The sequence below is a fragment of the Mchenga conophoros genome, linkage group LG6 (genome assembly GCF_057382185.1).
Source record: "Mchenga conophoros isolate Kocher_MC1m ecotype Shallow Benthic linkage group LG6, M_conophoros_male_GT1.1, whole genome shotgun sequence".
NCBI lineage: Eukaryota > Metazoa > Chordata > Actinopteri > Cichliformes > Cichlidae > Mchenga > Mchenga conophoros.
In genome coordinates this window covers 35,172,688-35,197,146 of record NC_140531.1, presented here as the reverse complement: position 1 = coordinate 35,197,146, position 24,459 = coordinate 35,172,688, and the positions used below count along the sequence as shown (strand labels likewise).

The 24,459-nt window shown below is 38.2% G+C and overlaps 2 protein-coding genes across 2 annotated transcripts; one reads left to right on the top strand and one right to left on the bottom strand.

The window, feature by feature from the left end:
- Nucleotides 1-567: 567 nt before the first annotated feature.
- tmc5 (transmembrane channel like 5) lies at nt 568-13,459 on the top strand. The gene is made up of 21 exons (XM_085277743.1): nt 568-697; nt 1,163-1,355; nt 1,936-2,135; nt 2,331-2,399; nt 5,709-5,825; nt 5,963-6,065; nt 6,336-6,414; nt 6,524-6,805; nt 7,341-7,474; nt 7,757-7,901; nt 8,032-8,184; nt 8,492-8,658; nt 9,541-9,616; nt 9,743-9,840; nt 9,924-10,019; nt 10,163-10,238; nt 10,668-10,801; nt 10,993-11,166; nt 11,346-11,424; nt 11,568-11,660; nt 11,749-13,459. Exons 2-21 carry the CDS (start codon nt 1,282-1,284, stop codon nt 12,325-12,327), a joined length of 2,928 nt encoding a protein of 975 aa, XP_085133869.1. The 5' UTR covers nt 568-697; nt 1,163-1,281; the 3' UTR covers nt 12,328-13,459.
- Nucleotides 12,787-18,537, bottom strand: LOC146573149 (germ cell-specific gene 1-like protein). The gene is made up of 5 exons (XM_085277753.1): nt 17,946-18,537; nt 16,517-16,564; nt 15,774-15,926; nt 15,099-15,210; nt 12,787-14,476 (listed from the first exon to the last, which is right to left on the bottom strand). The coding sequence occupies exons 1-5, from the start codon at nt 18,232-18,234 to the stop codon at nt 14,182-14,184; spliced, it is 897 nt and encodes a 298-aa protein (XP_085133879.1). The 5' UTR covers nt 18,235-18,537; the 3' UTR covers nt 12,787-14,181.
- Nucleotides 18,538-24,459: the final 5,922 nt, after the last annotated feature.

Sequence of the window (24,459 nt, the reverse complement as noted above, 5' to 3'; positions counted from 1 at the left end):
CATTTTATAATAGTCTGTGTTGCTAGTTACATGTTTAATATTATATTCTATGCTATGTAGTCATTTTTGTAGGATTTTTTAAGCGAATGTGCTAATTATACTAATATGACAGGTTTAAGTTTAAAATAGGTTTTAGTTAACTCACAGTCTCAAAAGAAAAAAACAAAATTATGAACATACAGATTACATATTATATTAGTTAGTTTCACAGTCACACAATATATTCCCAGTTTGTCTATGTTTGTCCTTTCACTTCATTAAAATGCTTGCTCACAACTCTTCCTTCCCTGTGTGGAGCATAGTAAACCCAATTCGCACGCTCATTTTTTCCGGTTTCCGACTATTTGTTTATTGGTTAGGTTTCATTTATCTGTCTGTAACAGGATTCAACCCTATAGGTCAGCCTTTTGAGCCTTATCACCTTAAGTTTTAATAAGGATGCTAAATAATTATTAGCACTGGCGGTTTAATTATTCATGTCACAATCTAGCTTAACCTTTCAATATCCAAGTGCCAGTCCAAAAGCAGCGGACTTTTACCTTTGTGAGCTCAGGCTAAACTTCCTGGTAGGAGGACAGTCCTTCTTTTTATGTCACTGACGGTAATTCAGAGATACTCCTCAGACTTCTAAGCTGCAACTCTGTATTGTCAGGACGCCCTTTTAGATATATTCTCTCCATTACAGGACAGTAACCAGGTAAGCAGAGGCTAATAACAGAGCAGAATGTCATTTGACAAGTTCTTTTAATCTTTACAGGTTTGTTATTATATGAGAACCTAACTCTAACTACACATTTCTTATAGGTTTCCTGTTTCCATAGTTCAGCCATCAGTCTGTTGTTTTCTGTTCATTGTTATATAAGACCGAGGTGTTCTCTTGCCATAATATAATGGTTTTTGTGAGAACCACAGAGCTATACCACTGCAACCAAACCTCTTTCCACAGGCTGAAACCAAACCTCCTACATGAATTTATAATGATCGGACCGAGCGCTCTAGAGATCAAATTGCACATGCTTTCTATGAAGCTGCCTCTATACAGAAAACTATGTGGTATTAACATGTTATACTACTTGTTTAGGTTTAGTCTTTAGCTTGATAACTTGACTTCAAGCACAATTCTATTGCTTTATTTTAATATTTGTCTTTTATATGGAATAAGTCGTTTACATTTTGCCACTTGACACCGAAATCCTCATATTGGGAGCGACTGGGGCATACTGAGCTGAGGAATCACTGCTGTCTCCAAAGAAAAGCAAACGGATCGATTTGAAGGATCTCATGACAAGTTACAGGAACGGGGGATTTTTCAACCATGCATACCATGACACCGAGACTCTGGAAATTGATAGAAGGTTTGTGTTTATATTATAACATAAAATTTGTTTTTGTCCTCAAATGTGCATCAGAGAAATCTTTTTTCCTGAAAAGTATAGAATTACAATTTGTCAAAGAATGTGTTTGTGAAGGAGTTTGAGTGGTGTGTTGTGTGTGCTTGTAGTAAGAGGAAGTACTGTGAAGAAAAGGTCAGAATGTCAAGCAAGCAAATGAAAAACTAGCTTCAACAGGATCGCCTCAAGAAAAAGGCAACAGCGCGAATTTGTTATATAGCTTTGCTTTATCCTCGGCTGGTTCATTTTAGTGTTAATCTTTTTGGTACAAGATTTAAGGTCTGAGGATTGTGGATGATTATATGAGAGCCCTAGAGTAAACTTTAGCATACTAGTCTCTGCAGTTTACTGTTAAAATGAGTCCAATACTCTATAAGACTGAATGTACTTTAAATTAAATAAAACCTCCACAGTTTAAATTCAAATAACTATATCGGTGACTTGAAATTTCTGTTCTCTTCCTGATGTGATAACGTCAGTGCTCTTAGGTGTCATACGTTTATATAATTTATTAATAATTTAATTTATTCTGTTTGGGCTCTAGGGCTTCCAGCAAAACCCATCATACTAACCCCTATGACAACAAAGACCAAACCTGGTGGGGTGACAGGGCTAGCAATGATGCTGCTATAGGGAGAGTGCCTCAAGGTGGCTGGCAGGAACAAAGCTGGAGGGGTAGAGAAAACATCCCAATGGATGCCATCTCCATACGCCCAAGGAGTCCTCCAAGGCACCATGGACCCAGTATGTGTATCACCTCTTTGTGGCCATGTTAAATTATTTAACTATAAAGCAACATAAAGTTTTTGTACACATTTGTGTTTGTTTGATTGAAAAAGTTGTGTTACTTGTTCAGCAGCTTCGTTTTTTGTATATGCCAGTGGATGTTGCTAAGTAACCTTTTGTTGATACTTCCTCTCTATCTCCTCTACATTTTAGATCACAGTATATTTGGGATGGACCCTGAATATAATCAGTCAAGATCTATTCCACTTCCATCGTCTTCAGGTAATACGCTTCATGACACTTAAGATTACACAGTTCCTTTATGGTATAACTAAACACACATTAATCTGTAAAGTTTCCATCACAGGATAATCATTTCACTCAAAAAAATCTGTTGTTGGATGAACACAATTTAATCATGGCGCCTTTTTCCACGTGATTTAACCAAGTACAATAACCGATTTTTGACCATGTCAAACCAACACATTTGGCATTTGGTGGCTTAATGTAATCAGATTATGTTGGATCAGCGTAGTATACTTACATTGACTTGAAGTGATTTATTTAAGTATGTAGAGTGAAATTTGTTTTAATTGATTCGACACAAGTTAAAAACTTTAGGAAAACGCAATGAAATCTCGTTGTTTGAACAACTACTTTGTTAATCAAGGCAATTACTGCTAGTCGTGCTCAATGAACCAATATGGGGGTTGATGATTTCATGGAGACAAACAACCATTTGCACTTATATTCATGGGTAATTTAGAATTCTTGCTGTGAGGCAACAGCACTAACCATCACGCCACCAAGCTGTCAATCCAGGCTTACCAAAACTAGGAAAGCTATGATTAGAAGGCTTGATGCAGAATTTTCTGTATGTTTTTGTCCTTGACAGGTTAAACCACAATAAATAGCGATAGCATACACGTGGTGTAGTTGTCTGCCTCTTAAAACTCCAGCGATTTTCCTGCAGTTTGACATCTAATGTGATCTTGTGAATTTTGTGAGTCCAGGCAACTAACCACTCTTACTAGATTGTATCATGTCATCTCAACAAGAACAAATTAAGTTGCTGAATTTCATGCAGATGCTACATGATTTAATTACATTCACCATTGAAACATGAAATTATTTAGTTCAAATTACAAGTTTGAATCTTGTACATGTAACAACCACCCAATTTCATTTTTTTTTGAGTGTTCAAATAACATTGCCATTCATCCTCATACTCATGTCTTCACTAGACTGTATCCTTAATTGTGGATATAATGGATGTCAACAATAAAAGCTACAAGGAAATTGGCATAGAAAGTAAAACAGAGCAAAGGGGATTATTTAGTAAATGTTTTTTGCATGAAGTTCAAATAAAAAGTTACAGCATACAGTAGAAGTGTTTGTTGGTCGGTTTTTCAACTACACTGAAAAAAAGGGATTGGCCAGCTCTTGGATTTATGTAAGTATCTTGTGTGTATTTAACACAAGTGCCTCATGCTTTAAAGTTAAGTGTAACTCTATAGTAACTCTATAGTGTAGAAACTACATAATATGCAGAGAGGGTAGATTAAATTGTTCATGTTTGAATCAGAATCAGAATCAGAAAGGGTTTTATTGCCAAATGTTGAGCAGGTTTCCAACATTAGGAAATTGCTGCGGTGCTTCAGTGCAAACATGCTGTCATAAATTGCGCTTAAATAGACATGAAAAAATAAAAGTACGAATAAGAATTAAAAGTGCTACGTAGAAAGATATATGCATGAGATATACATGAGATATATACATGAGAATAAGAATTAAAAGTGCTACGTAGAAAGATATATACATGAGTGCAGGTGGTGATCAGTGCCAAAACATGGAATCATGCAGTGAACACAGCGTAGGGTCATGAGCTAGTGGTGGGAACAGTCATACGGTTATTGTTCATGTGACCAACAGCGAGTGAAGTAAGTCAATAATATAGCAATGTTTACATCACACAGGATTTCAGTCTCGCACGCTTTGGATCGTGGTTTGACGAAGGCATCCATCTCAGTCAAGTCGAGCAGCCGCCTCTACTTTTTTGGTAAACCGAAAGAAGTAAATTGGGTGGTTGTTACATTAAAAAAGCCTACCTTTTAATTTGAACACAAAAATTTCATGTTTCTATCTTGAACGTAATTAAATCATGTAGGATCTGTATGAAATTCAACAACTTAATTTGTTCTTGTTGAGATGATCTGATACAATCTAGTAAGAGTGGCTAGTTGCTGGACTCATGAAATTACACAGACAACTACAAACACACCACATGTATGCTATCGCTTTTTATCATGGTTTAACCACATGTAATGGTGGCATTAGTGCTGTTGCCTCACGAAGGTCCTGGGTTCAAATCCACAATTTAATGTGAATGGTTGTTTGTCTCTGTGGTAGACTGGTGAGCTGTCCAGGGTGTTCGCTGCCGAGTGACCTATCACTTCAGGCTTATGCCCCTGAAAGATAGGAGGATTGTAGTTGTTGTAGACCCGTTCACTTTTTATAGTAACCAGACTCTAGACTTTGTTGAACATTATGTAATATGAAGACAACATGTAGTATTTAAGTGACCAAGTAGTACTGGGGTAAAAGTTATTGAATAGTGTTGAAATAAAATGACAAAATTGTGAAGGATTAAAATATTCCAAGAGCTCAACTTACTTCATCTAAACATGTTTCAGTTGTGTTTTCTGAACACAAAATGCACAGGTTTATTGAATAGGAATAAGTTGTGTTGATTTAACTCATTTGTCTAAGTTTCTGCCAAAGCAAAACATTTGTGTGCAACCAATGTCCACTATTGAATCAAGTAAATCCAACATGGCCTTTTTTTCAGTGTATAGTTTGATTACCATAGAACATGACACAGATATACAACTTTGATTTACATCTGTTTTCACTTGTCTAATATCTATTTCATCACCTATTACATTAAATACACAAGTAAACTGTATTAGCAACTGTTGGATGGACTGTCATGGAATCCATATAGATAGAAATTCAGGATGAATTATAACTATGTCTTCCATTTCCTCCCATTTTATTTAATCTTTATGCTTCTGAAAGACTAAAAAGAAATTCCAGAGTCATACCAAGACTAAAACTAATGCATGCAAATAATACACACAGACTGATACTCTGACAATAACTGCAAAGTAATACAGTTTGGTGGGCAATGGCACCAACACCTTCAGTATCATAGCATTATATGAAATGAAAATAAATATGAAATCATAAATTCATCAGAAATAAAGATTTTGAACAAACAGTTGCATATTAGGACCCACATTAGTTTGTATATGGTGCTGTGTCCTGTACTATCAGCAGTGCTTTCTGTCAGTGTTTTTGCAGTCGATATTTATCTTTAGATTTATAAATAAGTAGCAGCTTATTGTTATTATAGAAAAGAGTAAGTGATAAAGGCTGCATAAACGGCTGCAGGTGTTACATTTAAAAATGCTACCCAGTTCATTTGCTGACTGTCACTCTGTTCTTGTATCAATCTCATGCTTTTGAGTTTGAAAATCCACAATAATCACAACAGAAGGCTGGCTGTCTTTTGCTTGTGTGCAAATCCAGGAAAAATGACAATGCGGTGGAGAGGAATAGCGATGAGAAGGATGAGCATGTTTCCTAATGCAGATCATACCCAAACAGCTTTCACAGAGGATGCCATCTGGAATGAGATGCAAAATGGTAAGCACACCTGAGGGGTGTCAGATTATCCTGTGGATTTTTGGATAGTGAATTATGACACCTGATATGTATTCTGAAAGGCAGTACTCGCAAAGATTTAACAGCCAGCACTTGTCTTGTCATCTTGTGTCTGGCAGAGCAACAAAACTTGCTCGAGGAACTTGCTGCTCTGTCAACACGAGACAGAATCCAGGCCATTCGGGATCTTCCAATGAGCTTTAAAGACAAGAAACATATCAGGTGGGTGAGCCACAAACAAATAAAGATGATAACAAAATCCTTCTCAGTGTCATTCGAAACATTTAGTTAAACATTGCATCCTGCTGGGAACCATAAACTAGGCTGTATGCAAATGCTTGGAGGCCACAGGTGTTGCAATAAAGATCTCTGAAGGAAGTATTTGTCCAACACAAATTACACAAGAAAGTCCAAAGGGGCTTCTACAGCCTGCAGAAACTTGTGATGCAGGTAATTTGCTTGACAAGGATCCCAATGGTTTTACTTTTACAGGAAAGAATTGGAATTACAGTCTTCCAAGAAGTCTCGCCAATTCACATGTTTGGCAGATTGCTCTGAAAAGCTGTCTCTGGTGAGTGTTTTATCTGTCATAAAAGCAACAGCTGCATCTCTTTATGAGCCTAGCTCATTCATAATTTGTGCTCATATGCTACATACAGAATGTTATGATCTTTTTTCAGTTTTCACGAAAATGCGGGTACCATGTAAAGTCAGCCAAGCAGACCCTGAAACTGTGGCAAGGCGCTATGAAAAGCATTGGTGGGAAGTTTGGGACCAGTGTTCTCACCTATTTTGTGTTCCTGAAGTGGCTTCTCATGTTTAACATTTTCTCATTCCTGGTCAACTTTGGCTTTGTCACCATCCCTCTGCTTGTTTACAAGCAAACCCCAAATATTTCTCAAATTGTGAACAACGTACCCCAAAATGTGACCTTCAGAGGACTGGAGATACTAACTGGAGCTGTAAGTAGTACATGCATTTATCTTCTGTTGAAGTCACAACCATCCTTATTTTAAAATTTAAAGCTAATGTAATAATTACCATTTAATTAAATGACTATGTAATATTTAAAGAGCTAATTATTTGGTTTATGCTCATGTCTGTGAAGGTTCTCAGTCATGGCTCATGCTCATGGCTCAAATCTGCATTATTTTGGATGCAGTTATTTGTTTTCCAATGATGGATACAGTCTGGACAGATCACCAGTCTCACATCCACACCTATAGCCAGTTTAGTCACCAGTTAACCTAACATTCATGCACAAAGAGCACATGCAAACCCCAACCACAAGTGGGGTTTCGTCAAGTGGAGTGACAGTGCAACAGCATTTGTTTTCACAAAAGAAAATCTAAAACATGAATCTGCTCTAGATGGCAGATCATAATCAATTAGAACTAGCAAACACTGTTGATATGTATTATGTAATATCATGTTAGATGTTTTCTAATTCTCTCTGTACTGAGTGAACAAGAGTTGCATATATTTTGGATTTCCTAGGGTTACTTCAAGTATACGGTCATGTACTACGGTAGCTACAGCAATGAATCTCTGGTGGGTTACAACATGCAGCTGGCCTATTTCTTCACCATTGCAGTCTATATGGTGCTATGTGGAATTTCACTTATTTTCAGGTTAGTTAAGTCCTCATCATGCTAAAGATTTTACTCAAGTCCACAGGGAATTTGCTTTGTTATGACTCCTCAACATGCATGTGGGAGAAGAGGAGATAAGTTAAAAGAAAAAATTGATAAATATAATAATAAATTATTAGGAAATGTGAAAATTCTAATATAAGTATGCCAAAACAAGCAATCATAACATTGATTAATAGTTGTAGATATAAAAACTCTCATAGCTGCTCCAATAGCTCTGATTCTAACAATGATTCTGAATCTTGATTTGTCCACGTGCAGCATGGCAGTCAATTTCAAGAACAACTATGTACTAGCAGACTCGACATCAAACAGTGCATGGCAACTTCTTTGCACCTGGGATTTTAGTGTAACCAATGAGAAAGCAGTGAAACAGCGCAGGAACAACCTTTGTGTCCAGCTCAAGGTGACTTATAGCTTTTTTCTTTTTCTAAAAAATATCAAATGCTGAATTAACTGTGACAGATTGAAATTCTGTATTTTACACCTACATACACATCAGTATTTCATTGTTTGTCCTCTTGCTGCTCACTCAGGAGTCTTTATCAGAAACGGCCCAGCAGGAGCGCCTTACAGTCTCTGAAAAACTGAAGCACTATGGGATTCATTTTAGTTGCTGGCTTCTCTCCACAAGCTTGGCTTTTGGTTGTGCAGCCGGTATTTACTATCTCTGCAAGTATGAGATTGAGGTACATAAGTTAAAATGGAATAATTAGACTTTGGAATTACTTGTGTCTGTTAAATGTAGACTACAGGCAATGTGAATGCATATTTTTTCTCTAGAGAAATCACTTTTCTTGTTAGTAAAACTAGTAGAAACTAAAAAACATGTAAAAATATATACCTCACCTGTACTCTCAGAGCGTGAAAATCTAAACCAGGTGTCATAAATTTACTGAAAGTCTTGTCATTTACCAACAGTGCAGGGTTTTTATTGTTTCATTGCATACAGTATTTGTCATTATCCACTATCTTTACCTGTTTTATGTTTTACAGCAGCCAACAGAAAATGACAATTGGTCTCTGCTTGAGGAGGCAAAGACACTCCTGGTTCCCTTTGTGGTGTCTTTAATAAACCTGGTTATTCCACTCTTCTACTCCCTCTTCAACAAATTTGAGCATTACTCCACCCACCGCAAACAGATATATGCTCTGTTGATCAGGTGAAATAAAACAATATATGTATATAAATATGTCTATGTCTATGTCTAGATAGATAACAAAATACAGATATCTTAGTTTACCATTAGACCGGAAATAAGGAGGCAACTAACCTTGTTTTGGTGTGCCTATGACATCATCACAGAGTCACCAGCATGGTAGCAGGCTCCCAATCTTGTTGGAGTTAATTGCAGTGTAATTTGTGGGCTGTGTTATAAAACAATGTAGGACTTCCTGAAGTATAGTGAGAAGACTGGGAGTGCTAGGATCTAGGAACAGTTCTAGGACCAGGCTTAAACAAAAGTATATATAAAGTATAGTGGTATCTATGTAAAGCCATGACTGTATATATGTAAAGTGGTGCAGCTATCGACACATCTATAAATTTATAGACCATAAATGCCTTAATGGTCTTGCTCCCCCATACCTTTCCGAGTTACTTCAGCCTTATATTCCTTCGCGGACCCTTAGATCAGCTGCTTTTGGTTGTCCCAAAATCTAGGCTAAAACAAAGAGGAGAACGAGCCTTTTCAATTATGGCTCCAAAACTTTGGACTACGCTGCCTTTAAATATTAAACAGGCATCTTTGTTTCCTGTTTTTAAGTCGCTTTTGAAAACACACCTTTTTTCGATTGCGTTCAGACTGGTGTGAGTTGATATGTTTATTATGTGTAGTATTGTGTTTTTATGTGAGTGTCAGTGGCTTCATCTTGTGTTTTACTCCTTTGTTTCTGTACAGCACTTTGGGAAAACTTTCTGTTTTTAAATGTGCTATATAAATAAATTGGATTTGGATTTGGATTTGGACATCTAGCACAAAGCAAATATAATTATTTATTTAACCAATAATAAAAATTGAAATACTTTCTTTTTTCACATACAGAAATGTCTTTCTCAAGATGTCCATTCTGTCTGTTTTGTGTTATTATTGGATGAATAAGGTGCCTGATAAAGGTTCAGTAAGTAATAAATATCCATTTATCTATTTATTTGTGTTTTTTAAACACAACATACGTTTATTTTATCTGTCCCTACTTTATTCATTAGGCATAGACATTCATTCGTGAATTTGTTTCATTCATCAGGGTTGGGAGTCCATGGTAGGGCAGTCTTTGTACCGTCTGGTCCTTTTTGACTTCCTTTTCCTGATGTTGGGATCTTTCTTTGGAGAGTTTCTTAGCAAGTGAGTTATAGAATTTCAATTCATATTTTATATTGTTAGATGAACCTATGTTTAAAATCACATACTCAATTTCTGTCTAATAGTGTGATCGGGACAAAATTAATACCACGCATGGGGGTTCCTGAGTTTGACGTAGCCAGAAATGTGCTTGAACTCATCTATTCACAGACGCTGGCCTGGTATGAACCATATGAACAATACATTCGACATTTCATAAGTTCTAGCAGTGTGTCAGTGGATTTTAGTCAAATCTTATGTTATCTATCTTGATCTTGGACCTTTTTAAATTATTTAAATGCAATCGTCTATTTTCTCTCCACAGGATTGGAATCTACTTCTCTCCTCTGCTACCTGCCATGCAGATTTTCAAATTCTTCATCCTGTTTTATCTAAAGAAGGTAAATGCTGCTACCAGGACTGCTCCATGCTCCATAAGGGTCATGTTACTCTATTTGCACACCTCAGTCAATAATTAATTAAAATCCTTTCATCACATTGAATGGATGCTTTATTTTGGGTAATGGAAAAGACAGCCTGGGTTTCGGATTTAAGGAGTAACCATTATGGTTTAATGGTACCAGACAAGATCAATCAATCACTGAAATTTAATGAACTTTGTAGGATTTGTAATTTGATCTAGGCCGGATCTGCTGATGCTGTGTGTTTCATGAACCTGCTGAATGATCTTTTAAAAAGTCAATTCCAAGCTCTGTTTTCTGTTATGGCTCACAAGTTTATTAGCAAAGTTACTACAAAAATAAATCAATATATTTGTTTATGGATGTGTATTTATGGGGTAGTACAAGTTTGGTTTTTGCACTTCTCAGGTCAGTCTCACACATAACTGTCAGCCCCCACGGCGATCTGGCAGAGCAGCTCAGATGCAAACCATCTTCATCTTCCTTCTCTTCTTCCCGTTCTTCGTGGGAGCCCTGTCAATTGTTGCATACACTGCCTGGAGGTAAGAGGACATGACTTCAACTGTTAAAAAAGAGAAAAATATATCCATCAATTCTATTTTATTCTTTTCTAAGCTAAAATAAAATAATATATTTATATATATTTGTCTTTGATTAATAATGCATTTTGTACTGAAAATACAGAAAGGTTCCAGTCTCAGTCTTGTTTTGTTCACTCTGTCTTGCTCCATAGCCTGACTCCCTCAAAGTCCTGTGGCCCTTTTCGTGGACTCAACAATTCCTTCAGTGCGGTTGATGTCTGGATAGATGATCTAAAAAACATCACTGGCTCTCAGTGGGTCGTCGAGATTTACAATAATGTCATCCGGAGTGAAATCTTCTATTTTCTAATCACACTCATCATCCTGTAAGTGCATAGTGCAAGTGCTGTCTTATGTACACAGCATGTACTTTGTAACGTTGACCGAAAAAGTCCAAGCCATGTTTTGCATATAACTGAGCTTTGCATATAAATGCACATATGTACTGATGCAAAATTTGTGTCATTAAGCAAATGGTTTTCCTGTGTGCAATTTTACTGCTCAGTGTCATCATATACATATTGTGGCAAGTCACTAATGGTCGAAAGGAGCTTATTCGTCGTCTGAGACAACAGATTGTCAATGTGAGTTTGTTCTAGAAACTGTTTCCCTTAATATATGTTTCACCAGACATCAGGAACAAGTGGAACTTATCTAGTCTTGAATACATTTACATTTTATGTTTTTGTTTTTGTTTGCCTGACTGCTTCTGTTTCCCTCCCACCAGGAAGGGAAAGACAAGTCCTTCTTGTTAAAAAGGTTACAGGACCTTCAAAAATCTATCCCAAACAAAAACACCAAACAGAAGAAACAAAAAGGGGTTTGTTGTTAAAATTATTTCATGCTGACATCACTTTGCATGTAGAAGCTTGTTATCAGCCTTACTGAATATTTTATTTACTGTTTAGAGCATGAAACAGCATTCATATGATCACTCATCTGGTGATCAGTCCAACTCAAATGCCATGGTTCAAGCTTTACTTGCACGTCAGCAACTTGAAGAGGAGGAGAAAAGATACAGCATTGGTGGAGTACCTGTTCCTTCTGAAATGTCTAACTCTAGTTCTCTGATGCAAGCCATGTTGGCCCGTCAACTAGCTGACCAGGAGAATGAAGATCAGTATCCGATGCATGATGAAAACCCATCATCTTCCAGTGCACTTGCTCAGGCCATGGCAGCCAGAAACAGGGTGGAGGATGAAGACAATAATCAATATGACATTTTCAACAGATCCAGTGCCGTCACACAGGCCATGCAAGCCAGAAGAAGAGCAGAGGACACAGAAGATGACATGGGTGACCTGCCGCATCCAGTGTCAAGTGTCATGATGCAGGTCATGCAGGCCAGGCAGCAAGCACAGGAAGATGACAGAATTCAGTGGATGACTGCTCCACCACAAAACCCTGGGCCTTCAGGCTCTAGTGCTCTTATCCAGGCCATGCTAGCCCGGCAGGCGGCCCAGAATGAATACGATGATGGTTACTGAACAAAATGCTGAGTTTTATCTTACAGTGATGAAAAAAACAGATGTATGAAAAACATCCACGTGGCTTTTTAAGACTGAATTTGCACTTTGCGAAGAATATATGAAAGAGATGAGTGTGCAGGTCCACCTCTTAATTCAACTTTTATACAAGTAAATTTTGAAATCTTTCTATGATGGTATGTCAGCCTTGTGTGATGAGTAATCCTAAACATAAATTTGTGCCATTTGTAATGTAAATGTTGTATAAGTTGTTAATTGTTGCACATAATGAAATGTGAGCTAGAAAAGGCAAAATAAAGGCAAATGTTAAAAAAAAAATGCCCCTGCAAAATTTGTTACAGTTGTTACTGGAGTGAAATGTAATTTTCCCAAGTGGCTGATAAAGACAACACTGCCCTCTTCAGGAACTATGCATACATTGCTACATTTGATTTTTCCCCCCCCCCCCCCAAACGACAGCTCTTGTTCTGGACATTTTTAGAACACTCTCCAGAAACAGGAAAAAAAATACTAGGTTGAATATTATTTCTTTTATTTGTGCAAAAAAAAAAAAAAAAAAGCTTCACTAAAAAATACTGAAATCAACTTTGTACTATTTTTACAGTTCAAAAATGTAACTGAAAAGGTTTAATAAACTGTGTGTTCTATATTTGTATCATACTAAAAACACCAGATGTGTTTTGTGGTGAGAAAGTAACAGTCAATCAAAACACAATTTTGAAATGGGGAACTTTAATAGTCATCATACTTGCTTGAAACACTCCGCAGAGCCTTTTTACCGTCATGAAGTTTCTACTTTTCTCCAGTTAAAGCAGAATCATCAAATGAAAATGACTTACACTGTTAGAAATGTGGTGTACTGACTGTGATTACTCCAATAGTGCTAGTGTTTAGCACTATTGGAGTGTTGGAGAGTTGGGAGTTCGCCTTGTAGTCCAAAGGTTGCTGGTTCGAGCCCCGGCTTGGACAGTCTCGGTCGTTGTGTCCTTGGGCAAGACACTTCACCCGTTGCCTACTGGTGGTGGTCAGAGGGCCCGGTGGCGCCAGTGCCCAGCAGCCTCGCCTCTGTCAGTGGTTGGCTGTGGCTACAATGTAGCTTGCCATCACCAGTGTGTGAATGGGTGGATGACAGGTTGTGTAAAGCGCTTTGGGGTCCTTAGGGACTAGAAAAGCGCTATACAAATACAGGCCATTTACCATAGTGTTTATGGGAATTTTGTTCTCTGCGGTAAATTTCTTTCCAGTTTAAAAAAAAAAAAAAATTCTAGTCCATCAAAAGTGTTTTGCAAATGATCGTTTGACCTTTATGACACCATCAAACTTAGCCAAGGTGAACATTCAAAAGAAAAATGATACATTATTACCAACAATCATGCTGTGTACAAACTTTACATCTATTTTACAATAAATAGTACCATAAATACTGTAAACAGGCACATCATTTGCAGTATACATTTATGGCTTTGATTCACAAGAATGAAAACCCAGTTAGATTTTCTGACTGAACATGTCTAATAAGGCTAGAAGCATTAAAGAGACACTCATTCTTTTGAAACAGTATAGATACACTTAACATTACATTTTAAATCTACATCGTGGTAAACTGCACAAAAGAAAAAACACCTTCATGTCCACTTTTAGCTGCAATTTTCCAACTTTAAACTTCTATGACTTAAACTTTCATGATGGGTTTTCATTAAGGCAGTACTTAAATGTGTCAGACAGGGCTAACACCGCGGCCTGTTATCTTTGTAGGTGTTTGTCCCACAGTGAAAACTTACCAAAGACAACTATGCGTCAGTCCAATGAGATGCCACATTAAGAGAAATGCCGCCACCTACTGTCCTTTCTCACTCAGCACTGCTCTTCCCCCAAAGAATTTGCAATGTCACTGAAGTCCAGCGAGTCACCTGGTATAGGAGTTTTCCTGCCACTTTTTATGGTCTGACTAGAGTAATAATCCACAGATTTGGAGATTGAGTGCACAGAGTGCTCCCGGAAATATCCGAATGCCTCCCGTGCGTCCTCCTCCCTGATGCTTTGCTCGAAGGTCTTGCGTTTGTGTCTGAACTCAATGACGGTCTTTGTATAGGAGTTGAGGGTGGTGACAGATGCACCCATACAGCAGGTGAAGGAAGCCCAGGCCATGCTGATATAAAACAGCAAGAGAATTCATATTTTAATAAACAGATGTGGTAGCTGAAAAAAAAAACTAACAAAAAAAGTGAAAACCTAATGGTGCGCTTCAGCATTCTGACGTTTTACCCTCAATACCGTGACACTGTATTTGGTAAGATTAGTGCCAATCACTTTAAGTCCCCCTGGTCTCCTCAAACAGGCTGGTTCGCATGTGAGGTCAGACAATCAAATCATCATCCCATGTTGTTTTCATGCAGACTGGATAATTCCCACAGAAGGTCAAGAATTGTTTAGCCTCCAAAATGAATTTTCAGCATACTGTGCACATTGTAAAGGAGTAAAATATTATTCCCTTATGCAATTCTAATCACACCCGCACTGGGGCTTTGGACACCAAAGCCTAATCCTACCATAACACGAGAGCTTTGGGCTTTTTTCATTACAGACAGTGATGCTGAAGAGAGGTGAGATCAGCGCTTCTGCTGACAGTGTGAGGCAGCACAGACATGCAGAGTGGACTTCTTCATCTTGTTTCTTAAAGAACGATTTGACTTAACTCTATCTATGTAACACTATAAATAACACAGCGTATAAAATTATCTGTATTGAGGTGGATGTTTGCAGAGTCTTACCAGAACGACCAGCCATAGTCCCAGTTGTAGGGCCTCCAATCTGGTGGGCCAAGGCTGACGGTGACCTGGAAAACCTGTGTGTACATGACATGAGCCACCATGCCAAGAAGACCTGAAATCATATGCACAGTATATTGTTAGTAAGCTTTTCTGATTGATTCAGTGTACAAACAGAAAACAAGAACAGTATTAAAAAAATACTTCGATGATTTCTTTCGAGTGCAGAATCAACCCTTTCCATGGGTATGGAAATATGAATATCCTAAGTAAAAACAGTGATGTTATCCAGGTATAGATAACCTTAAATCCCCATCCATGTAATTTACTAAGGTTCATTTACAAACTGTTATTTTGGGAAAAGAAGTGAAAAACATATTCAGCTGACCCTCTGCTTTCTTCTCAAGGCTTCTGTTTCTTTTTTAGATTTTGAATTGAGTTCAGATTTACTTCTGATCATTACAAGGAAACCAGAGGGATGTTTCTCTGGTTCAAGAACAACAGCTCCCTCCTTATTAACAGATTAACCAGGATATGTTTGTTATGTTGTATTTCAAAAGCTGGCTTACAAAGATAAATGACAATCTTAGAAACCAGAAGCAAATACTTGAATACAGTACACTGCAGGAAATGTCACAAAAGCATTAAAGTTAGTGAAAAATAGAATCAAGCACATACCTGAAAGTACTGTAAAGATGGCAGCAAAGGCATTGAGTTTGAGTCCATCAATGACATTGCTGGAGTGCACTAGCTCCAAACACATGAGACTGAAGCCAACCACCAGCAGAATAATGTACAACATCTCAGAAACAAGTGACAACCACAGCATCCCTGAAAAATGCCCAAAAAGCAAACAAGAAATGCACAATAACATAAATTAAGATGGAGATTCTTTATCAAAGGGAAGATTTTGATTTATTGTCACCTAACATCTCAATCTCACTGGTTAGTCAGACTTAATGTGGGGTGAAAGTAACATGACGATCTCATATGAAGTGCTACTTGAACTGATGTCAAAGCTTTCCGGTTTACAGAAAGCTTTATTCAGCCTTCCAATTAATCTAGTGGAATATAATCTGGCTGCACATGATGATCAGACATTTCAACTCCTCTTCACTCCGCTTCTCGATTTTTTGCTTTTCTTGACAGATTGACAGGAACTAAGCATTTCTCAAGTGAAAGTGTCATCGCAGCTAAACATCTGTGAAACTTTAAACTGAATGTGTGAGCCCTCCTTCATGATTTCACATTAAAACATTCTTGAACTGACAGTTGCTGATTAGATCAGAACGGACCAAGATGTTACAGTGATGCAGAAATATTCACAAACATGGGGAAGTACAGCTCAGTGAATGAAAATAGGGTAAGAATTAGAGGGCTTAAAGAGTTGTGATAACCAAGGTAACGCAGATAGCACTCACCTTTTTCTGATGCAGGGGCTAAATCAATAAAACTTCGACATCTCTCACCTAGAAACACAGCAGAAGATGACATGCTGTCATGATTTATTATTTATTACTGATCATATATATATATATATGGACTTTAAAAACACAGGTAGGCTCAAAAACTGTGGCATAATGACAGTCTGTGACAAACAGGATACAAAATAACCATTGACACTAAGGATTCCTGCAGACATGATGTTTTCCATCTGTTGACCAGAGCATGCCACTGGATTTGTTGCAAGTGGAACGCTTTAATCAGGTAGAAGGAGGGTGGCAACAGCTGTTTTGAGGAAAAACTCATCAAGGCCTCTGTTACGTAATCCTTATTAACTCAAGCTGTCTCAGCACCCCCTTCCTCCTCACCATCCCACAGTCACTTGATGAGATAAAAATGTGTTATTGCAATTGCTTCTTGGATATTTTGAATTTGTGGTTTGTTTCTAGTACATCACAAAAACACAGATTATCAGCACAGGTTGTCATGGCGTATTACAGAGCTGACAGACAGATGCTTCAGTAATTCCTTATCCAGCTGTAATAAACTAAACAGAGAGAGGACTAATCTGGGCTGATCACACCTTTTGTCCCTGAACTTTTCATGGTCATGATCACTCCTCTGACACATGTATAATCCACCCTCTTGAGCCCTCTGTTATTAATTTACAATACTCCATAATGGTCAGACTTAGTGAGTAACTCAAGCAACACACCATTCAAGTCCCAGGCAGCCGGCCAGCTGGGGATCTAAGTGCTATTTTGTCTCCCTTAAAAAATAAATAATGATGAAAAAGTGAATTAAATGATTTCAGACTCAAGTGCTGCTGCTTACTTTTCTAAGGCATAATGACACAAATGGAAAGCCATTAAAAAAATAAGGAAAGAAAATCTCTGAAGGAGCAGCCAATCTCCATTTTAACTAAGTGTTGTATTTTGACAAAGGAGGAGATTAAAATGACAAGTTTATAAAAATTACTATTTGCTGTTTTTTTTTGTTTTTGTTTTTATTTCTTTGGCTATTTTAAATGTTGAATGGTTGTTCGTTAATGCTTACATCAGCTCAGGTGTTGTCAAGTTTGATGACAATTATAAACAATTAAAACTAAAGATTAAAAAAAGATTATAAATAATAAGAAAAAATAGCTCCAAATGGTTAAAGTCTTTACACTGATTTCAAAGCCATTCCTTCGTAATCATGAATTGGCGCATGTGCCATTTTTCTTCACTTATAGAAGCTTTTATTGCCGAGATTATCGTTGTGTTACATGAATAGTTATGTGTTTCTCTTAAGTTAGGAAAAAGAACCAAAGTAGTATGTAATCATTCCAGCTGCTGTGTTAACTAATAAAAAACATTCACGCACTACACACACACACACACACACACACACACACACACACCTTACTTTCATCGTGAATATTTTCCTCGCATGAGATCCAGATTCCAGTGTGGAACTGACGGAACAGGAACCTGTCGTCGCCTGTCTCCCAGCTGTACACCACTTTGTTGGGGTCCGTTTCGTTCACCCCGTAGTCTATACACTGGTGCGTCCGCAGCTTGCTGCACTTTGGCTTGGGCACTCTCTGCGTCCCGACGCACCAGTAAGTAGTTATAAACGCGGTTATGGAGAAAAACAGCGCGAAGAAGTTCAAGCTAAGCGACAGAAGGGTCCTGGATCGGCGGCTCATCCTCATTGTCTGCGTAAAGGATGAGGCAGCGCGCGGCGTTCCGAAAAGTTCATGGGTGCGAAGTAGGAGGGACGCGCGAGCCGCAGCTAATTTCCAAGCACAACAGGTGAGGCGATGATCACATTCGGCACTCGGCAGTTTTCAACAACTTCCACTGGTGCACAAAGTGCAAACATCATCTCCGAGAGAGCTGAGCTGTGCGCCAAAATGTCACATTTCCGTCATTTTCACACGCGCTGCCCCACGAGTGTCCACCCTATAGGATGTCACGTTGCGTGAGGATTTGTCCAAGTTTGACCAAGGATTTTCTTATGACGCTCTCTCTCCCGGACTCCCTCTCGCGGTCATTTACGCCTCCCCTCCCTCCATGCCTAAAATTTATCAGCTGCAAGACGATTATCAGACTGATGCGTAGGAAGTTACCACGGAAACGTTGAAATAAGATGCAGCAAGAGTTGAAAAGTGAAAGCTGTAAGAGGCTATTCAGGGATATGTGAGTGTATTTTCACGAAGCGGAAAATTAAAATAAAAAAATCTCAGACCTATAAAACAGTTCACATGGAGAGTTCAGCTTCAACAAGCTATTTTAAAGCAATACGGCAAAAAGAGACTTTCTTCTGACATCTCAATAGTCCTCTATTTGGAAACCACTTTGTAACTGTATTCTTTAATATAATAATAGTGGCTATTTTGCCTTAAGATGAATGATAATAATGCTACACCTAGAGGACAATAGCCTATTTAGCACAATGAAAATTACTGACGTGAGGACGTGAAAAAAATAAAACTCAACAATAAATGAACCTCATGAAGTTTCGGTTAATTTTATGTTGTGACCAGTGACAATAACTGTAAATAATCAGTCAATTAACTTAGCAAAAGCTGTTAAAACTTATTAAAAATGTAATGCAGGAAATGTTTTCAGATGTGTATCTGTCGATCTTAATTGAAGAAGACTCAGTGAAAGAATTATTTTTAATTTATTTTTGTTTGAAAAAAGAGTATCAGACTTAAAACATTACAGATGAATAAAGAATATCTATGATGTCCTCACCAGTTCATTCAGTTCTTAAAATGAATGAAATCTAATAGAATTCAGTTGCATAAGAGTTCATTTGAAATTCATTGCAACACTTTCTACTTCTTGCCTTCATTTCTGAGAGTTGGTTTTGTTTTCAGAGAAGCTGACCTGCGCGCTTGCATTTAGAGGGAGGTCATGTGGGGAGGATGATGAGCCTGCAGCTGCTCCGGACAAAATCAAAAGTGAGCAGAGCTCAACAGACTTGAGCTCTGCTCACTGATATAAGCAGAGAAAACTGCAGACTCTAGAGGCGAGGTGCCGAGTCCTCAGAGAATGACTTCTAATCTGAATTTTGCCGGAAACGTGCTTATCAAAAAAAACTAAAAAAAAACAAAAACTGGTACAGTATATATTTACTGTACAGTAAATATTTACAACCCCAGGGGAAAAAGAGGGCAAATAGGCCTGCCATCTCTGTTAGCTCAGCAACATGCTGTCATTTTCAGCCTGGGAAGCTAATCCGCACTTCAACATGACTATGAAAACTGATAAAATAGGCCAGAGCATGTTTACCAGAGTGTCCCAAATACTCATGAACAAACTGCTAGTCATACTAGAGTAGCAGGGCAAGGTAGTAAACACCTTATAAGATCAAAGATGATTAAGACGTGAGGAAAACATTTGTTGTTGTTGGTTTAATCTTTAACTGACATCTACCAGTCCTCAAAGGGTTACAGGCTCTGGGACTCCAGTGAACCACAGTGGGAGCCATTATCCACAAATGGAGAAAACTTGGAACAGTACTGAGCCTTCCCAGGAGAGGCTGGACTACCAAAGATTCAGAATGTGTTGATAATTAATCCACACACACACACACACACACACACACACACACACACACACACACACACACACACACACACACACACACACACACACACACACACACACACACAAAGCCAGAAAAACACCTAAAAAACTGCAGGCCTGACTTTCCACAGTTAATGTCAGTGTTCATGATTCAAAAATAAGGAAGAGACTGGGCAAAAATGGCGAATTGGGAGAATTCCAAAGAGAAAAGTCAAAGTCAAAGTCAAAGTCAACTTTATTGTCAATTCTGCCACATGTACAGGACATACAGAGAATAGAAACTTCGTTACTCTCAATCCCTAGATAAAATAGAAAATGAACATTTAAATATAAGAGTGATTAAAAATGCAAGTAAAATATTTTAAAGTAAAAAAAAATTAAATAATATAATACAATTTTACATATAACAAGAAAGCTATACAATATACAATATAAGGGTAAATGACATTGAGTGCAAACCAGGCAGAGTAGTGCAAATAGGCAAATAGTGCAAATGGAGATTTGGTAATGTACGGTATGAGATAGTGTAACACAAAGTCTTATGAGGTAATGGCAGTCCAATGCTCCACAAAGTGACTGGTAACTGGTGCAGGCCAGTGAGTGAGTCAGAGAGTGTGTGTGTGTGTGTGAGTGTGTGTGACAGAGTTCAGTGAGACCGTGGAGGAGAGAGGGGAGAGGGGGCAGAATCGGGAGGGAGTTAAGCTTCCTGACAGCCTGATGGATGAAGCTGTCCTTCAGCCTGCTGGTCCTGGCCTGGAGACTCCGCAGTCTCCTCCCCGACGGCAGCAGCTTGAAGAAGCTTTGCATTGGGTGCGTGGGATCAGCCGCTATGCAAAGGGATTTTTTAGTGAGACGGGTGCTGTAAATGTCCTGGAGGGAGGGGAGAGAGACACCAATGATCCTCTCTGCAGCTCTCACTATGCGTTGGAGGGTTCTATGACAGGACTGCTGACCAAGAAGAACACAAAGGTTCGTCTCACATTTGCCCAAAACAATCCCCAGGACTTTGGGGAAAATATTCTGTGGACTGATGAAACAAAAGCTTAATGTTTATTGGAAAGTCGGAGTCCCGTTAAATAGGCATAACCATGAACCATGAATGTGCTACCATAAAATCCTGAAGAAGAATGTCCAGCCATTAGTTTGTTCCCTATAAAGCATAGCACACTTGGGTTTTATAGCAGGACTAGAATGGCGAGTCCATAGCAAGTCCACCTAAATGAATGCTTTGGAGTAGCCTAGTCAAGCTCTACACTTAAATTCTATTGAGATGCTTTGGCATAATCTGAACTTGGAAAGGCAGCGACTGTCTTCTTGTAGTATCTCGAAGACGTTTCACTCAAGAAGCTCCCTCAGTTCTTCTCGGATGAGAAGTAAAAGTCTTCAAGAAAACTTAAGAAGTCTAGTTATTTTCTTTCAAAGCTACTTAGGCTAGAATGACCTGGATAACTAAGAACCTACACGGACACTTTGGCATAATCTTAAACAGACAGTTAATGCTTAAAAAAACCTTCCAAAGTGGCTGAATTAAAATAATTCTGCAAAGAACAGAATACCAAATCCCCCCTACCATGATGTGAAAGACTCACAAATACTTGATTGCAGTTCTTGTTGCCAAGGGTAACACAACCAATTATTAGGTTTTTGGGGCAATTACTTTTTCCACATAGGTTTGGATAACTTTTCTCTCTTAATAGATGAAATCATCATTTAAAAATGGCATTTTGTATTCATTTGGGTTGTTTTTTTTCTGCACTACAGTTCTTCAATCTGAAACATATTGTTGCATATGTGAAAAATGTGCAACAAACTAAGAGCTCAGGAGTCAAATAATTTTTAAGGCCCTGCACTTGTCTACAGTATGGTAAACTGCTTATGACATCTCTGTGATGGTCATAGGCCGTCTCTTAAGCTCGTGACAAGAAGTTAATCCACGCTTTTAAGTTAACCAGTCTTTTCCTGTAATGTGGGAAATCCAATCACACATCCAACCAAGACTTCGAGCACAATAATTCAGTTTGTAAATGTGTCAGAGAGTTTTGCTATGCACACGGCATCCACCAACGGAAATTAAGACTGATTCAGTATTCATATCAACGTAGTATAAAGCTAAGCAAAATAGATGTTCTCTAGTTTTCTTGTACTTAAAGTCCAGCTTTTTTTTTTAAAGTATACTCTTGGTTAGGAACTATAACTTTGGAACAGCCAGGGCTTTCAGTTTTTGGATGGTAGCTGAAGTTGTCAAAGCATGTAAAACAAAGCAGTGTTTTTTTTACTTGTGCACATTGGGAATGGCATTTCTCATTCTTTGTTAGCACTGGCAAATGTTTAGGGCATTAAGGCAAATGGCTAAGCACAATTGTTCAAGCACTTCAACTAATTACAAATTGTGATCAAAGTAGATACTATTTCAGATAGTTTTACTCTCCAAAATATATATTTTTTATTTGATTTGATTTTTTTTTTTTTATCTTGGGAGGCACTGCATGGACAGTAATCCATCTACAAGTCAAAATCTGCTTATGCCACAAGTGTAAATATGACTATTGTAAAACAAACCCCCTCACAGAAGAGAAAGAAAAGTAGCAAGGCAGTGTAGCAAGGAGGAGACCACAGAGTAGATCCAGAGTAGATCCAGAGAATGGATGTAGTGTACTCTCACTTTAGCCAAATTATCTGTGGCCAAACAGGAGTGACAGGATGTACAGTGGTTCATAGCAGTACTTCTGTGGTATAATACTGCACTTAGCAGACCTATGTAAGTATCTCATTGGTATGCAAAAACTGAAGACTTTCATCTTTAATCCAAGGGATTTAACAAAAGTATTGCACTGACTGTTTAGGAATAATGAACATTTTTATACTCATTTTTAGAGGCTCAAAGGAAATTAGACAGATGACTGACAAAAATACTAGTTCCCTCATTACTTTATGACAGATTAGACATATAAAAGATCTGGAGTTAATTCCAAGTGTTGTACTTGTAGTTGCATTGTTTAATCCAGCTATTCCCTGGAACTCTCAAGATGAAATCCAAAAGAATGTCAGTGAGAATGAAGGAGGACATCATTACCCTGAAAAGTCAAAATCAGATAGATAGCAAAATATTTAGGGGTGCCCAAATCAATTATCTGGTACATTCTTAAAAAGAATGAATGCAGTGGTCAGCTCAGCAACACTAAAAAGCCTGGAAAAGCAGGAATGGGAGCCAAAAAGGATGCTCACAATACTCTTTTCTTTGGTTACCGCTTCAAAATATCCTGCAAATTAAACGTCTGTGACCAAACAGGAGTGAGAGGATGTCACAAGGAGGTAGGTATATTATTTTCAGAGTCTACAATCAAGAGACATACATGAATGGAAATGCAGAGATTTCATAATAAGTTGCAGACCAGTGATTACACTGAAGATCAGGAAGATTATATTTAGCCAGAAAACATCTAAAAGAGCATGTGCAGTACTGCAAAGAAAAAAATCTCTGGACAGATGAAACCAAGATTAACTTGAACTAGAATGATGAGAAGAGGAAAGTGTATAAAAGGAGAGAAACAGCTTATAATCCAAAGAATACCAAATTATCTATCAAACATGGTGGCAATGTTATGGAAGGGCCAATGGAACCGGGTCATTAGTGTTTACTGATAATGTGATTGCTGATAGAAGTAGCAGGATTAATTCTGCAGTGTCCATACTATCTGCTCAGAAGGGATTACAGTCCTAATGACTTAAAGAATACTGTTAAAGCAAACCAGGAGTTTCTTGAGGCATGGCCATACAGCAGCGGTCCCCGAGCCACGGTCGGGAGTCGTTTGGTACCAGGCCGCGAGAGTTGAGGCTCGGGTGTGAAATTTATGCTTTTCAGGAGTTTTATCATTTTTTTAAGCGTTTTTATCGTTAACTCGGTTTCCCTGGGTCTTTTCCTGTGTGTTATGAATAATTCTTCTTAGGTACCGGTACTGGTTTTATTTTGTTGTATTTAAAGGCCGGTCCGTGAAAATATTGTCGGACATAAACTGTTCCGTGGCGCAAAAAAGGTTGGGGACCGCTGCCATATGGCATACTTTCAATCACTGAAGACAAAACTGAGTTGAGGAAGAGTCACAAACAATCAACACCTGAAGGCAGTAAAGGCCTGGCAGAGTATCTTAAGGGAAGGAAATACAGCATTTGCTCATGTCCATGGGTTCTTGGCTTTGACCTTGTGTCCACAGTTGTCGCCATACTCTTCACAGTCATAGTCAGGATGCTGTAAGAGATACTAAATGCAAAAAATCATCTTGCAGCTGAGGTAGTTCACACATTGTCACTGCTGTTCACTGGATGGCGTGGCATGTTGCTGC